The 18,273-nt window shown below is 35.9% G+C and overlaps 1 protein-coding gene across 3 annotated transcripts in view; it reads left to right on the top strand.

Moving 5' to 3' along the window:
• The window catches only part of LOC135209046 (ras-related protein Rab6), a 90,955-nt gene that overhangs the window by 51,231 nt on the left and 21,451 nt on the right, over positions 1-18,273 (top strand). For 2 of the 3 annotated variants that reach the window (XM_064241589.1, XM_064241587.1), the window contains exons 3-7: positions 1,496-1,549; positions 5,820-5,925; positions 7,950-8,065; positions 9,299-9,388; positions 10,041-10,104. In XM_064241589.1, the coding sequence (XP_064097659.1) occupies positions 1,496-1,549; positions 5,820-5,925; positions 7,950-8,065; positions 9,299-9,388; positions 10,041-10,104 (430 nt within the window). Of the gene's footprint in view, positions 1-1,495; positions 1,550-5,819; positions 5,926-7,949; positions 8,066-9,298; positions 9,389-10,040; positions 10,105-13,333; positions 13,555-18,273 lie in introns of those variants that run through there. The other variant, XM_064241588.1, reaches the window with a different exon arrangement.

Here is an 18,273-nt window from a genome sequence, read left to right as displayed (position 1 = left end):
TATTCTTTTTAGTTTTTCCCCTCATTGTTAAGTCATCGAATACCTTTCTCCCTTCCGTGTTCCCAATTCTGTCGCATGCTTGGGTGTGAAAGTCAACTCCCTCACCTTTCTTTTTTTTCCCCACCGGTGTTGGTGAGGTTGCTAGGCCTGCGGCTTATGCTTTGGAACAATAAAAGCAATGATATCAGACTTGAAGGTTTTTGGTCGAAGCGGGCGGGGGCGGTCATTGGAAAGAGATTAGCCTAAAACAGGGAGTTTACGAGGCCTCCCCTAATCTCTCTCTCTCTCTCTCTCTCACACACACACACAAACACACACCAACTGCTCAGTTTATTTTTCTGTAGCAACATCCGGAAAATACCGATTTTTATCTCATTTTTACTCTTTCTCTCGTCGTGAACAATCCGAATGGCTGCTTCCATTTAAGAGGAGAGGATGTCTTCTCTCCATTGCCGTCGAGTGTGGGAAAGGTCGGAATAAGAGATAAAATGGCAGATCCGAAAGTGATTCCAGGGCGCCATCTGCTCCTGTCGCAAGAGGATATTGCCTTGCTTTGTTCCATTTGCAGATTTTTTTTTTTACTTTTTTTTTTCTTTTTTTTTATGAAAGGGAGCTAGTGGTCGGTGGGGGATTGTGGGGGAGAGGGTGCCTAGGGAGTGCGTTGTAAGCTAGGAGGAGACTGGCTTTTGCTCTCAGCGCGTATTTGTGCCGGTTTTGGATACTCCGAATTTTATTTTTATTTTTTTCGGATTCTTTCGATTCCTTCGATTTTTTTTGTGGAAGTCTGTCTTTGAATGAATATTTTTGTGCCATTTGGAATTTTGAAAATACGTATGTATTTTGGATTTGCTGAAGTCTAAGACTTAGATTTGCGGTATTTCCAATGTTGAATATGGTTTTTGCATAAGCTCTTAAGCCATTATTACTAATCTCTCTGCGTTAAGAAGAAATGTTAACTATTTGTTCATTTAAAATCAGTTTTATTCATATTTATAATAGTAAAAGAAGAAAATAGGAAGATCTCTTTCACAGTTATTATTATTTTTGTCCATATGTTTTCAAATCTTAGTTTTACCTCTCGAAACAAAATAAGTATTGAAGCACTGTGGTGAAGTGATATGTATTTCCTTATTTTCTGCTGTTACATAATTTGGAAAAAAAATTAATGAATGTAAGGAATACAGTGTCTGTAGTATTCATTATTATAAGAAGAATTAAAACCATATGTTATGGAGAATGAACAAATATTTTTTGAAATCTTTTATTGCTAAGATTTTATTTTAAGCAATGATAAATTCCTAGAAAGATTTTTATTCAACATTTTACAGGGCAATGTCTGGAACATAAATTTAAATGATGGATTATCTTTATCTTAGATGAAATAAAAGCATTGAATGGTGGTTGCTAATTAGATGAAATAAAAGCATTGAATGGTGGTTGCTAACTATTTTCTTTTTTACATTATGCACTGACTATTTTTTTTCTTTATTTGCAGGCGACCATTGGTATAGATTTCCTCTCCAAAACAATGTACTTGGAGGACAGAACGGTGAGTACTTTTCCTCTAGACTTTTGTATTACTTTTCCATCCCCCCCCCAAAAAAGGGGGTTATTAAAATCTCCATCCACTGGAAAAGGACTTGGTCATTCCTCATCCCCACAAAAGCAGATACTCCCCACATACTCTCAGTTGAGGACATAATCTTTAGTGATACACATTTTCTAACCCCTCAAGAGAAAACGTGAAATTTTGGTAAAAAACATTGAAGTAATTTTGAAATACTTTGATATCTAAGAGTCACTGTATTTGCAACAGTGATATATGGGTTGCAATATAAAATGGGATCAGTTTTAATTTTTGCTTTTTTATGTAGGTGCCTATATTTCTATCATTGAGTAATCAAGAAGGCAAAATAGCATTATTTATCATGTGCACACATTCTTAGAGAGGACCTCAAATGTTATTAAGTGAAAAAGGGAGAAATAGAGTATTAGTTGGGTAAATATAAATCAACAGATAAAAAAACAACCAATAAACATCTGAAAAATTAGGTTAGTGCATGCAACTTGAATTTGACTCACTTAAATAGGAAGAAATTATTGTGGTATGAGACCCATACATGGTGTATGTAATTTTATGTTTATCAGTAATCACTGATGAACTTTTAATTCCACAATGTCATATAGCAATTAGCACATTTATTGTCAAAATGCACTACATTTTAAACAGCGAAACTGTTAAAACAATTCCACAATGTTATATAGCAATTAGCATACTTGTCACAATGTACTCCATTTTAAACGGCAAAACCATTAAAACTATAATTAAGAAACAAAAGGCAAATGTAGCTTTATTATAGATCCTTTGACAAGTGACAGTGAATCAATATAATGTGACGGAAACATCATTAAAAGTGATAAGGATACTCTTATAATGTATAGAACAAACCAGGCAGCTTCAAAAATAGAAAATATTTGCATCAAAGCATACGATAAACGAAAATTTAGTCATCTGCCACTCATGAAGGTTAACTGATCAGATTTAAAGTACGTATATGTTGTGTAACCAGTCAGGTGTAAAAAACTGGCTTTAACATTTTCAGTTCTTGGATCAAAGTGATTTTTGTTCAAATTTTAGTTAGATCCTTTGTCATTAGCTAGTGTTACTAACCTTACATTACTATTTGTTTTTAATGATGTACTATCGGCAAGAAAAGTGATGATTCACTTTTCATTAGCTTTCGTTCATTGAAAATAATTTTTTTTTTTTTACCGAAAATTCACAATCTCGGTAAATTTACCCTAGAATATGAAAATATGATGCAAATTATATCATATATATTAAATCTGCAAAACATAAACGTTCCGATGCCTAAAAACACCATGTATGTCCGAAGTAATTGGAATTTCTCAGAGGGATTTGTTCATAGAGTTCGGGAGTATAGAGAAAGGACTAGCTGGTTGTGTTACTTCGTATCTCGAAGACAATATTTACTCATCTGTGAACAGAATTATTATTGTAATCATCATCGTAAGCGCTAATGGTATTTATTTCAGTTTCTACAAATTTATCTTTGTATTCCAAAGCGTTTAAAGTTAGCTGGCGTCATTGTGACGGAAAAGTTAGGTTGAGCAAATCTAGTTAAATCCGCAAAAGTAATCTCTTATGATGTGAAGGGAGATCCCTCTGCCCGAATGCTTACTTAGGGCGGGAAACTATTCAAGTCGCTAGATAATGGCTTCCGTAACGGCTTTCAAACTTTGATTACTTTGACGCTGACATGGATCGAATGCTAGTACATATCTGTTTACAAAGCTCTTGTCATTAAAAGGAAATCTTTATCAAGGTTTAAAGTATCCTGTCAACTCGAAGATTTCCGGGTTACGCTCCCATTACCAGCAGTTAGGATTAGCCTACAAAGCTAACACGGCTGCAATACTTTGCCGCGAGACTGAAAGATCTTCCCAATACATTGCATTTTTTGCAAGATATGAAACTTTTATTGCCCGTGCAATAGTTATTGAATTATTTGTGGCTGTAAATATTTTTATTTACACAGCTTTTTTCGTGAATGATTTGTGAATTAAAATCGATTTTCAAAAGTAGAGACTATCGAGAGCTGGAGTGACCGTAGCCAATGGTTGAAATTTTCCGCTTCTTATTACAATCTTTGAATTAACGTTACAGCAACTGTCGATTGAAATCAAGATTAGGGTATGAATATCTTAGAGAATTAACTTGAATACTCTTGAATACTTGAGGTCCCATCAAAATTTATCAAGTATAGTGAAGCATGATCTTGGCAGCTACACCACTGTTTCCCAGGAATCTTTGCACCGCTCTTTATTCTTCCTTTTCCCATCACAAGTCCACCACCGATACTATAATTTTCTCTCTCTGCACTTCTAAAACATGCTTTAAAAATATATCACTCAATCTCAAAGAAGTTATGATGAATTAAGTACCGTAGCTATAAATAGGCCTATGCTTTCACGTAAGCAGATTTTGTGCTCTCTCCTCTTCTAAAACATATTTTAAAAGTAGTATACTATCATTCACTCTCTCAAAACAATTATAATAAATTATCTCTATAGATAGGCATATGCTTACACTTTCTCTCTCTGTCTATCTCATAATATTTCATTCATTCATGTATTGTTCCTCACGATTTCCACTAGATATTGCCCAAATTTAAAAAAAAAAAATGTTCCTCCCATCATCTACGATCCATTTCCAATTACGCATGAATTTCACGCCATTTTATTGTCAACATCACTTAGGAGTAAGGTTTCACGGTAGATTTTAAAGAATAATGATCGGTATTCTACTCTGAACTGAGGTTACCAAACCAACTTGAACGAATAATTAGAGATTCTTACTGCATTCAAGTATAAACGATTATAGGACGGCTACAGGATCTTTATGGTTTAAAGTTACTTGAAATCTAGAAATCAACAAACAGGATGACTTTGAGGCTCCGCCCTCTTTCAAGAGTTGGCATTATTGCGCAATACGTGTCTGAAGACTTGAATAGCTAGTTTTCTCAAAATAGACTAGTATTCTAATGGGAGAAGTTAAACTACTAATAATTTCTGCATATTGAAAATTTGATTTTTTTTTTTATAAATGAAAAAGTTTCATATCAAGGTTGTATAAACTACGACAGTTTAGTAAGGCATAAACTTTATCATGCCTTTAGAATCATAGTTACAAGGTTTGTTTGTTTATGCAAGGTTTTATTCATATTTGCTTTTATTACGTATGTCAGTTGTATATATAAAAAAAAAAAATCCAAATTGGTAGTGCAGACTAATTTTTTATGCATTGTTTTATGAGGCTAATCTTTCTCATCGATTTCTAGGCAATGTGATTTTTTGTTTATACTTGCTGTCAGTTTCATGATTAATGCAAAGGTCATATTTTAAAATCCGACGAGTGAGATGTGGTAAGTTGATTGGTTAAACCTTTTTAATTACGGTATATGATGTCGATGTCTATCTGAAGTAATATAACATATGAACTCCATTTTACTGTTTAAAAAGTACATAAAAATTAATGCTTCTGATCTCATTGTGCCAGTCAGGCTTCTCACTTCCTTGGATAATGGAATATCTTAACTACGTTGATTTATGAAAAAATTTGGTCATAAAGCCCAGCACTGGGGAACTTTCGGCCATTCAGTGTTCAAGATAGTGAAAAGGGGGAGTTGGAGTGCTTGGTCAGCATGATTGAAGAAAAAAGTGGGAACATAGCAAATGTAAAACTTATAAGTGAATGCAGCTAGGGACCTAAGTGACACTACAAGTGACCTTTAGTAATGCTTACAGTGCATTATGGGGCCCGAACTTTAGAATCAGCTGGTTTGGTAAGCCCTTGATCCCATTCATTTCTAGATAGTTGTCTTTCTCATTATTCTAAGATCTTTTTACCTTCTTTTTTTAAAAAACGGCAGTTGTCTTCATGAGATGTAAATATTGGATTGTTTATCTTGAAATGACCCCATGCTGAATTGCTGTCATTCCCTTGCCTGGGTTTTGGCTGTAAATAACATAGCAAACAGTGACTTAATTAAGTTTGATTTGGGGTGCCATTAAGGAAGACTTATATAAAAAAAATGTTCACCATTTTGTAATTATATGTACTTGTATGTATACATGCACACATTTTTTTTATAAGTATCAGTATGCAGTATGAATTACAAAAATTCTCTTGTTTAATATTAGTAAGTGTTGAATGAAAACTGCCGAAAAAATGTTGTTGCATATAAAAAATTAAAAACTTGTAGTTTTTAACTTTGTGTGTGTGATTTTGATTTCAGGTGAGGCTGCAGCTTTGGGACACAGCTGGGCAAGAGAGATTCCGAAGCCTGATCCCTTCCTATATTCGTGATTCTACTGTTGCTGTTGTTGTTTATGATATAACTAGTAAGTGATGAAAAATACTGAAATTTTTGTACTGACATTTTTATTTCACACTAATTAAACCCATGTTTCCATGCTGTTTTCAATAAAGTTACAGAAAAACAGTTTGAAGAAAATGATTAAGTTTAGCTGAATAGTTAGTGATAGTCACTGAAATTTGCTCCTAGACTGAAATGTACTGTATACTGAATATGAAATTACTTACAGCAGCTTAAGAAAAGGGAAGACAAGTTTGAATGGCAAAAATCAGTGCAGATGCCCCTTGTTGAAACTTCTTTATGCATTGGCTGGAGCTTGTTATAATTTGAAAAAGGTTTTGTTAAAATCAAAATCTTTGAGTATACATACTCACTCTATTGTATTTTCCCAACATAGTCAGGTTACAATTCCTGTTACAGTACATATATTTACAGTAATTTAGCAGCAGAAATGTAAGTATTTTATTAGATGGTATGTACTTGAAGTGATGACATACAGATTATGGAAACATAATGCATGAGGGGTACAAAAATATTATATCATAAAACACTCATTGCTGCTCTGGTGCCAATAGATACAAAGATTGGGTCTTTTTGTCCATTCACTATATCATCCCCAGCCTTTTGTCTCAAAATTCCCAGACAAATCACTCTGGGCCTTCAACTCTTTTGGTGTCCACAAGAACCCAGTTGGAAGGTGCAAAGATGTTTTCAATTTATCCTTAGTAATATTACAAACTGGAGGAACTAGCACCCCAAATACCTGGGGCTTGGGTCCATTTATAAATTTTTCATATCCATTAGTGTGGCAGTCTAAGGGGTGTACTTTACAGTGCGAAATGCCTAGCTGATATGACCAGTGACCCCTGTCATTACCCATTGGGTATTACCATGGCCATGCACCTGGCTTCCAGTGTTGAAGCTGAGGAGACAGTGCTTAATGCTTTAGTTGTGTCTACCATCTTGCTGTCAATGATTTCTGTTGCTCATGTTGTATAAGGCCACCATTTTTTATCATGGATCTAGCCTTTACCTGAAGAGTTGTCAGCTTAAAAGGTAACAGGTTCCAAATTTGGGTAAAACCAGCTTGGCAAGCAAAACCAATTTCAGTTTATTACTGCCATTGAATTGCAGCTATTTACACTGCATCAAAGGCTGCCATTTAGTTTGTATTTGGTATTCAGGCTTTAACTTAAGGTTGCTATTGCTTCCTTTTTTGTAAACAGCATTAATTTAGGAGTTTTTACTCTGCACTAGAAGGGTTGAAGTTGAGACACAGGCCAAGAAATTTGCTAGTGCTTGGCGTGAGGAACATGGTTCTTGCATTCATATCTCTTGTCCATTGGCAAGTGCCTGAAAGGATGGTGATTATGCCTGGCAAGGAAGCCAGATGAGGTTCTGGTAGAGGTCCAAAGCAGCTCTGGTGTGCAAACAAGAACTCAGCACAGTATCTTTGTAATTACTGTATATACATACTAGTTGTATTATTAATTTTTTTTTGTACTTATGAGATGCATCTAAAATTCTGAATATGGTGGCATGTCAGTGCACAGTGAATCTATTTTCTAACTACAGTGGTCCCCCCATATTCGCGGGGGGTGCATACCAGCACCCCCCCCCCCCCCCCCCATGAATAGTTAGAACCTGCGAATGTTTGGAACCCCTATAAAAACAGCCTATTTTGTTAGTTAAAACTCAAGAAAAACCACTAAAAATTTTCATACTTGGTTTTTTTAATAGTTTTATCACAAAAAGTGCATTCTATGATGAAATTGATAAAAAAAAAAACCCAGGAATTTATGGATATTTCTCATAGAAAAATACCGCGAATGTGCGAATTTTACGCGAATAATGCAGGGAAACGTTCCCAAGAGAAATCCGCGAATGTGTGAGTCCGCGAATCCGGAGAACGCGAATACGGGGAGTCCACTGTAATTCTCATTTGTCTTTTCACTGTACGTTATCTTCATCCTATACTGTCATACTGTTGGTTTGCTAGCAAACCAACCACCCTTTAATGTAAATGCTAATGGCTTCTTTTGTTTTCAGATGCTAACTCCTTCCACCAAACATCAAAATGGATAGATGACGTCCGAACAGAGCGTGGTAGTGATGTGATTATTATGCTTGTAGGGAATAAAACTGATCTTTCAGACAAAAGACAGGTAAGATTGGTGTATTAGTCGTCTTATTCCTTTATACTGTGGACATTGTCTTGTTTAAACTTTACAAGGGTTCCCTGAGCTGGAAAAGTTGTTCCTTAACTGCAAACAGTTTTATATCTCACTTGGGTTTTGTCAAAACAAATACTGTGGTGGGTTCAGTGTTAGAGATTAGAAACTCAAAAGTTTTGTCTGCTATACTATTGTCAGTATCGGATCTTGCTCGTGGAATAGGTCCTTTCCTTACCTCTTTGTTTTTGTTTTTCCAAGTAGTACTGCTCTACAGGAACTACTGTCAACATTCAGGGAATCTTGATTTGATCCCCATATATTGATTTTAGAATCTAGGTGATAGTTGTGCATACACATCATTACTATTGGCTAGATAGGTCAACCTTGGGTAAAGTTCCTTTCCTTTCCTAACTGTTGTTCAAATTTAATTTTATCAAAGTTTCTCTTCTTGGTAGACAAACATGGTATTTGGTTCCCTTTGACAAATGATCAAACCCAAGTTGTAATGTTTTGACTGTGTTTTTATATTCCAGTTTGTAATCATTTGTGTTACCATAAATTGTAATGGTCAGTACTCTCGCTATCCTTTTACGTTTTGCTATACAATCATTAAAAATTTTTAGTATATGTATTTTTTTACTGATCATATGGTCTACTGCTGAGGTTTCACTATAATAAATGTATTTATAAAAGTTTTAAGGCATGTACGAAACATTGTCATTGCTTTCTATTTAAAAGAGTGCACACATGCATACTCACATGCAAAGAACTATTGTTGAATTTTATGATCTAGTTACATTTCACACTACAGTACTCTTCCCAATCAGCTATGCTTTGAAACAATTTTTGCATCATATTATTTTTAAGTTGACCAGAGAATAGGGACTATTAATGGCAGTTTTTGTATAGGACGTATATGCTTATGAGGATGGGTGTCCCATCATGAAGTTAATCCACCATAGGGCTTGGTATGAGTGAAATAGTAGTCAAGTGGAATTTCATCTACAAAGATCAATGTTGCATATTAGTACTGGACAATAAGTTAAGCAGTGGTTAGAGGCTCTTTTAATTGTAGTTACAAGGTTATGGTTTGTATCCAATGTGGAGCAATTCTTAAGAGATTGGCTAGGCTTGGCTGCAGTTATCATTTATGTCATTAAGATTTAAGAAGACTTTTCATTCTTGAATTTTACTGTTAAAACTTTATATTCTTCTTACTTTTAGGTATCCACGGAAGAGGGAGAACGAAAAGCGAAGGAACTCAATGTTATGTTTATTGAGACAAGTGCGAAAGCTGGATATAATGTAAAGCAAGTAAGTGTCTTACGTTTTGTAATTGTCTTGTGATTTTGTCAACCTCTGCTGAAGTTGAATATACACATGGAAACCTTATAATTTATACCAAACAATACAAAACCTGAAGCATTTAAAAATTTCCAGTGTAACAGTTACAATTTGTGTGTATCAGCCGTTTTTATTTGTTTGGAATATTTAACATATTTCAACAAACAAGCCAGGTAGAGAAGTTAGGTATTTGTCAGATCTATAGTGGAAAAATATATTTTTCATGGATGTCATTATAGTTGGATTGAACAAGACAACAGGGAATTAGGTAAGGAGAAAATGAAAGGAATTTCATAGTGCATCATCTAATAATCTTGCTTTGTGTGATATGAAGCAAAATTTTATGAAAGGCCAAAGTTCGTAACTGTAAAGCTCCATAGTACAAAGATTATGATGCAGATCAGCACAAAAGTTTCCTTGGTATGGTTACCTGGTGGAATTAGACAAAGTAGAATACTACTGCATACAGATGTGTTTATTCTGTGGACTTGGAAAACTTACACAAAATTAAGGAATTTAGAACTTTACATACTCTTGTTGATATTGCAGGTTTAATGATTATATCCCATAATTGATTGATTGTGATAGTCCTACATTGCTCACATGGATATTTCTATTTCAGTTGTTCCGACGTGTTGCAGCTGCATTACCTGGAATGGAATCTACTGAAAACAAGAAGGTTGACAGTATCCTTTTAAAAGCTAATTTTAAAAATTTTATAATATACACTCATCATCTCTTCATTGAAATCTTCCTAACAGTATGGTACTCGCATATGAAAGATATAAATACCATGTACAGTACCTGACATTTGATGCACTGTACAGGTATCAGTATCTTGGCAAGTTTTCTTTCATGATATATATGATATTGGATTTAACTGCATATTTGGCATTTCATTTTTCTTTTAGTAACGAGATTTCTCAATGGTGCCATTGCACTTAAACCAAATTTTTCATTAACATGTAAGGTTTATGTAGGATGCATTATTTTAATAGACATATCTCATTTAGCAAATGAATAATTGTAAATCGAGTATAAACAGACTTGTAGGGCAGTCTGAAGGTTTGCTTATAAATGTAAAGTTGCCAAAGTTCCCAGGAAGATCCCAGAGGGAGCAGATAAAAAGCGATCATAAAGAAATGCAAGGTACACTGCTGAAAAGATAGAGGGTCTCAGCTATGTCCAGGATGTCTTGTCTTTTTCCCCTGAGTGTTTAGCATAAATACTGTAGCTTATTCCTTAGAGTGATACCTTTTGAGAAGAAATTGGCTTGTGTGGCAAATGAAAGTAAGTGTAATTGTGATTGGAATTTGCAGATTATTATTACTATTCTAAAGTACTACTTATATTTAACTAGGTCAGAGTTTACTTTTTCAGTCTAGTCAAGATAGTCCAAATCTTGTGCTTTGAAGTTAACTGGAACAAGACAAAGACAATGACAGTTGGGGGTGAAATGAAAAGGGTTGAGTTGAGTATTCCATAGAGTGCCCTACAAGGAACATATTAGATAGTACTCTTCTATGGGATATAAGAAATAAAGTTGTGCTTGCAAGGTCAACACTGTACTTGGGTTGGAACTCCAAAAAGATAGCATGACACAAACCCTGAGAGTGACCAGTTTTCAGTTTATCTTTCCTCAGATTAAAGGCACTTATGAAATAGGTATAAAATTTCAAACTAGAGTGTGAAGACTTGAAATTTTCGAGTTATAATATTTACAGAGTAAAAATAAAATGTGAAACTGCAGTTAAATTTAAATCTGAAATATTTTTATCCAATACACATTATATAGAAATAACTACTCTTGGAATCTGCCATCCTACAGTTTAGCTTTAGTCTAGAATATTTATCAGCCTAGGGTGACACTGAATTGAGGATTAGTTACATTATGACTAGATAGAAATTAATTTTACATCCAAGTACATGCTCACATGAATTAAATGGTTAAATTTATTATATTTTGGAGCTAATTTGACAAACATGGCTCGCTCTCCAAATTAGATGTGCAATATTTTTTGCTGTCAAATACCATTTATATGTATATACACAATGCAGAAGTAACCAATCCCAATTTAGTTTTGGATACAGTTGTGAAATAAATGCATATATATATATATGGTATGTGTAATTCATATATTTATCAACTTATTTTTTACATTCAATTGGTAAGGGAGAAAAGCAGGTGTATCATTATCTTTTAAATGGAAAAGAAGGTGTATTTGCATTGATATTTTAAATATTTTCTGTGGGTGTCAGAATACCAGTTGTCACCTCCATATAGCTTTGTTCGTGCAGAAGCGAGAACATTTGATTTTTATGAGAAAGTTTACCATTATTTTTTTTTTACCCCATCATGATCCCATGCCAGAATGTCATTTTCTGTTTTATTATTCTTATTCTAATTTAGTGTCCTCTCATTCTCAAATCTAGCATTTAATAATTAGTTGATTTCTGTGTGTAGTAGGACACTCTCGAAGGATGGACCCTCTGTCATAGATAAATGCATGCTTATATTATATCCCTTTTATTTTGACTTGTATGGTTTTGAGGGTAAGTTTGAGATGGCTACATAACAAGGTCTTGACTGATGGGGTAACAGTTGGGAATGGCTTCCTTGTATATTTTATTTTGGCTTGCCAAATCCCTTCAACTTTTCATTTTGGCTTTGCCAAATCCCTTCAACCTTTCAAGTCCAAAGGACATATGGCATGTACCATGGTAGTATAGTTTTGAGTTTCGATGGTTTAGGGTATTTTTTACTCTAATCGTATTATGTACGATGGTTTGGGTATTTTATACTATAATCGTATTATGTATTGTAGCTCAGAGTACTTGTTTCTGATTTTCATGTCCCCTTCAAGCTTCTAAATGTATATTCTCATGTTATTTACTGTAATTTTGTGGCTCTCCTTTATTCTCCAGCATTTGGAACCAGTACTAAGGGTATAGTTTGCTGTGTTTTAGAATTTATACCAAATACTGATGACACACCGTGTTCTGTAATAGGTCTTAGAAGTATAACTTTGACACCAAGCCTTCTGGATTCCCTTCAGAAAGCTGCGAACTTAATGAGTTATATAGGTTTAACAAGATATACGAGGAAGGTAGGTATTTTTATCCTAGCTGCCGCACTGATGTTGAAAGGTAAGGTGATTATAGACTTGTGGTAGTAAATATTGTAAAGAGTAAATATCACATAGTTTGGATGTTTGTCAAGTGATGATGGTCTTGGAGAACCAATGTGAAATTTGACTGTCGTATCTTAAGTCTCACAGTGTTGTCCCGAAGCAAGTTGATTTTTTGTACTGTAGAGGTAAAACGTAATCAGTGTTGAGATAGTATTGCTGACTTCATATTGTAGTCATTCAGATTGTATAGAAATGTGCCATGCCTAATTGTGCAGTACAGTATAAAAAGGAATGGCTTGTCAATACTAAATTGAATGCATCTTGCATGCTCTTTTGCAATATCCTTTTGTTGCATCTCACTGATTTCATTTGCTTTATCACACTTAGGCATGATGCACTGTATAGCATGAGAATGACATTCTGTCTGCTATTTCACTTGTGAATTTTACTAATTATTATTTTTTGCATTCCCGTGATTTGTGGTTGTGATGCAAGTGGAGTTTACAGAAGCATTGTGGATTATGTTCGCTTGTTGATATTTTTTTTAATATAATGATTTTTTCAAACTGAATAGGAATTAAGATAGTACTCGAAGGCATTTTAAAATCAATAAATCTCATAATGAATAGTGTGCAAACCCTTCTTTTCCCAATTAAAATAAAAAATTTGAAATAGCTTATAATTATATATTTAAGTATAGCCCTGCTCTTATCCTGCTGCCAAACTCCACTTGAACATCTTGTTTTGTTTTGCCTGTGCCTATTTTCCTTAATTGTGTCCGTAGTGACCGAAGTTGTGCTGAGAGACTCCGAGAATGTTGCAGATATTGGGCGGACCGCAGATGGCGGCTGTGCTTGCTAGGAAATAATTTCGTCCACTTAATTGTTACCACGTCACCGCCCATTTCTTCCGCCCATTCTTCTTCCTGCCTACCAGAGCTGGCCACTACTTTTCGAAGGGTGGCAAGCATGGTCACATCTAGGTTGTAACTTGTTTTTTCGGTTTTATTTGCACTACTGCTAATGTTTACAGCAGCTTATGTACAGTTTCAACCACTATGAGTCCTTACTTTTCCAGTGATGATAAATATGCTCCTTTTTGGAAAATGATCATTACAGTTTTGCTGTGCCCAACTCATTTAGGCCAGTGAAATGTCATGAATTTTGACAATAATTCTGTCTTAATTTAATGAAAATTAAGTACTAGTAGGAGATGAGTGAACAAGGACTACCTTATCAAAAGAACCTTTGTTTTGTCACTTCATAATGAGCACGACATGATAGTTTTTTTAGCTGCAGCTAACCATTCAAGTACTTAAAAATAAAATCCCCTGTTACTGCATGACTTACCATATCAGAGATTGTGCTGCTTCATCACTGTAATTACCATAGTGATGTTTTGGCCAGTGACGCCCCTTACCCCTTTGATCTTCATTTGCTCCCTCTTATTAGAGGAGAAAAAATACAGTTCTCTGTACTTTTTGTGGAGCATGCTTTGGAATACTTAAAAGAGATGGTAATGTTAATGTAGTACTCAAGATTTGAACCAGAAAAAGGGTAATTACAATAATGTTTTAAGATAAATCTCATTGTTTTTATTCTGTATATATATATTTATGGTGTCTTTAAGCATAGTTTCAAAGTCTTTTTGTGGCTTTATCTGTGTTGGCTTATACCCCTTTTCCAAGTGTAAGCATTAAAAGCACTTTTTTTATGGAAAGTGCATTTTACGTTAAGATGTAATGTAAATCATTAATTTTGGGTTTCCCGTGGAGTACTGATGCTTTAAGTATTATTTTTATATGTCTTAGATACCAAATACAATCTCAATCACAACAGTAGTGTTTTATTGTTTGGATGTATGTCCTTGTGCATGTCTTCATATGATGCATGGCTAACCTTTTTAATAAACAGAGCAGTAATATGGATGGCTAAAAGTCAAGCTTTTTTTTTTTTTTTATTTGCTCTGTTCAACAGGTAAGTTTATAGACTTAAATTTTTTTTTTTTACATAGATTTTATGGCAAAAGTTTCAGTATTTTACTGATACCAAAAATGGCTACATACTGTACTGCATACTGTTAAAATTATTTAAATATTGTAATGCTTTTGATGTTTAAAAGATTTAAAGTTATGTAGTTGGGCGAGTTTCACCGATTCTTTGTAAGACTAGTTGAAGTTGGCTAACAAAAATAATTTTACATCACTTCCTGATATCTTGAATCTCATTTAATATCATTTGGGCGATGCGATGTTTATGTGGAAATCCTATCGTAATGACTGAATGTTTTTTATGATTGTTACTGATGGCAGATCAAGTTACATATTACAGTACACTGAATAACAGTACTGTGTTGCCATTATAAACATTGCCGTACTCTTTCAGCATTTTAATAGTTAGTTGACTGTATCCATAACCCTTTTTGTATGTTGTTGTTAAATAAAAAAAAAAAAAAAAAACTGTTAGTCCCCCATACTTCACATTACAGTAATTACAAGGTTAGTTGCAGTTTTGAGTCTTGGCCCATTCCTTTGAATACAACACTGCAGGGCCACACCTCAAAAATCAGTGCATGTTAGTTCATTTTGTAAGTGTAACTAAACTTTTTTCACTGGTGTAGCAGTCACTAAATAGGAATGTTTTTGGTCCCTTCTTTATTATGAAAACATGCTGTTTACCATCTAGTATCACTTTCAGATCTATTACCGAATTTTCCATATTAATTACAGTTGAACCTTGGTTGCTCAAGACAGTCAAACCTTGTTGCTCATGTACGGAAAATGCCTTGGTCTTAGTGTAGGGATAATTTCTCTTCTAACTGGAGTCGTGAAAAATAACACAAGGAATTGGTGGCAACAGGAGTCAGGAGTCAGCCAATAGGGAAGTAGGAGGAAGCTACACAACCTGCTTCACCCTGATACGCATCATCATACCAGTTTCCTTCTAACTGCCTTTGTAGCAAGACTGTTCAGTGCCCATCTTTCGCAAGAAGCTGGATAGTTGCCCATATTACGCCTGTTTTATTTGTTTTTGTGGTGTGCTTTCTGTGTGATATTATGTTGCCTGTGTTTCTTGCATTTCCCAAAATGCAAACCTGTAAATTCAGCCAAGCCTCCCATGCATCAGAGACAATTTACTGGAGATAGTAACAAGCCTTGTTCTCGTTACTTTCTTTTTTACCACAAACCCACATTCCACTTGAGTAGGTGTTGAGCTATCTTGTATGTGTTGCTGCCCCTATTCTTTCTGCAGGGGGCATCAACAACCTGCCGCCCTGTGTGGGAGGAGGCATCTCCATCTAGTACAGTTTTTTATTCAGGCGGGGATATGCAGATGTCCAAGTGTTGGGCATCGCTAGGCTTATCAGGGGTACCAACCCTTGCTGGCAAGTTGTCTCGGTGCATGTCATCTCGCATCCCAGTGACATCTGCTATGACAGTTTCCAATTTTCAGTTTTGGTGACATTATCTCGACTTGCAGTAGCTCTCCTTGGGGCTGTTTCCAAAGCTACAGCCTCCGTGATGTCATCCCATCTGTCAAGGGCTCTCCCAGTACCTTTTTGATGTCATCCCATCTGTCAAGGACTCTCCCAGTACCTTTTTGATGTCATCCCATCTGTCAAGGGCTCTCCCAGTACCTTTTTGATGTCATCCCATCTGTCAAGGGCTCTCCCAGTACCTTTTTGATGTCATCCCATCTGTCAAGGACTCTCCCAGTACCTTTTTGATGTCATCCCATCTGTCAAGGGCTCTCCCAGTACCTTTTTGATGTCATCCCATCTGTCAAGGACTCTCCCAGTACCTATCTGCATGCTGTCTCCATCCATGTTATGTCCACTGACGTCCCTCTATTAAGTCCCTCCCTCCATAAGTCACCTACTTCTGCTTCCTCTGACTCTCTTGTCCAGGCTTTCTTTGACAGAGTTGAAGGTGTGTTTCTAAAGAAGTGCGGTCGTGATGAGCAACCGATATCCAAGAAGAGATGTCTCAGATCTCCTTACTCATCTTCGTCTTCATCTTCATCAGCCTCCTCCTCTTCCGATTTGCCCATTCCTGTCAGACATTGGAGGAAGAAAGATTTCATCGATTCTCCTAGCAAGAAGTATTGCAGGCAGTCTTCGGACCTTCACTCCTCTTCTCCTACACCTGATACTTGGCCATGCAAGCATGTCCATGTTGTTCCCGTTCCTTTTTCCCCGCATAGCAGTGCCACCTGAGTAGTGCATGGCTGTCTCTCTCCTGCCTTAGAACCAAATTCTCACCCAACTCGGGCCACGGAACACAAGGCCAGTGAGGAGTCTCCTAGAATTTCTGCTCCATCTCTTCCTATTCAGGAAAGATAAGACTCCAGTTAAGAAGTCAGTTGTGAAGGAGCATTCTTAGGACAGAGAGTCCTTGCTGTCATTCACGTTCAAGTTCTCTCAGGAGGGATAGCGAGTGGTGCTCTTGCTCACACAGCCGTGGTTGTGCTTCACTTAACAACAGCCCAACACATGGCCATGAGTGTCTACAGTCTCTGTCTCTAGGCCATGGCTTTTCTAAACAGATTGACAGCCCAGCACACAGCTGTCACCGTTCTTCACGGAACGACAGCCTGGTGCACAACTGTGACCATAATCCGTGCTTCCAATCATATGACCGTAACCGTGCTACTCAAGACGACAGCCCTATGTACCGCCAACATGCTTTGGAGCACATTAGAAGAAAAGGCGACAAATTTATGATATATACAGACGGCTCTAAAAATAATGTTGGAGTAGGAGCATCTGCATATTCGAAAAATATGTTAAGTAAAAAAAGCCTACCTTCAATATCATCAGTATTTACTGCTGAAGTCACAGCCATACAGATGGCTCTAGATATGATATCTGAGGCAAAAGCAAGTGTCTCTGTAATTTTCAGTGACTCCGTAGCGCTATAGATGCAATACGACAAGTATAATTCGGGAAACCAAATAGTACAGGAAATTCAAATAAAAATTCATCAACTCCTCCAATCAGGAATATCAATGGAAATATGTTGGATCCCAGCACACGTGGGAATAAAAGGAAATGAATATGCAGACTCTGCTGCCAAATTAGCCTGCACTATCCCTCCAACAATTTCATATGCCCCAGTGTCAGACTGGGTAAAATCAGTTAAAACATTAATTTACCAGGATTGGAAAGAAGAATGGGCCTCTGTGCCAACAACAAATAAACTTAAAAATATAAAAACTGAAGTCTATGCATGGAGGACATCCTCACAGGAGGAAAGAGCAAAAGAGGTGATCCTAGCAAGGCTACGTATAGGACACACAAGATTCTCACATGGTCACTTGATGTCAACACCACATGCTGACCCAGTGAAATGTAACAGATGTCAAACACCCATGACAGTACAGCATTTGCTTGTTGAGTGCCCAAATTGGACCCAGCAAAGATCTATTTATCTGCGGAGTTCGGAAATGAAAAATATTCTTGCGGAAAGCAGGGATTTTTCAATTAATAAAATCATAAATTTTTTAAATAAGACGGGTTTCTCAAATAAAGTCTAATTTTTTTTTTTTTTTTTTTCTCAGGATTGATCCCTGAGAACCAGCCCGAGAAGAGTCTACTTGAGACTCAGAGGTCTGGAAAAACTAACACCTATTAATAATAATAATAATAAGACGACAGCCCTACACAGCTATGCTACCAATCAAGACATTAAGTACTCATCATAGGTCTTGCTTCTGTTCTCGCCAG

This window comes from Macrobrachium nipponense, chromosome 37, assembly GCF_015104395.2.
Source record: "Macrobrachium nipponense isolate FS-2020 chromosome 37, ASM1510439v2, whole genome shotgun sequence".
Classification (NCBI taxonomy): Eukaryota; Metazoa; Arthropoda; class Malacostraca; order Decapoda; family Palaemonidae; genus Macrobrachium; species Macrobrachium nipponense.
This window is presented reverse-complemented; position numbering and strand designations above follow the sequence as displayed.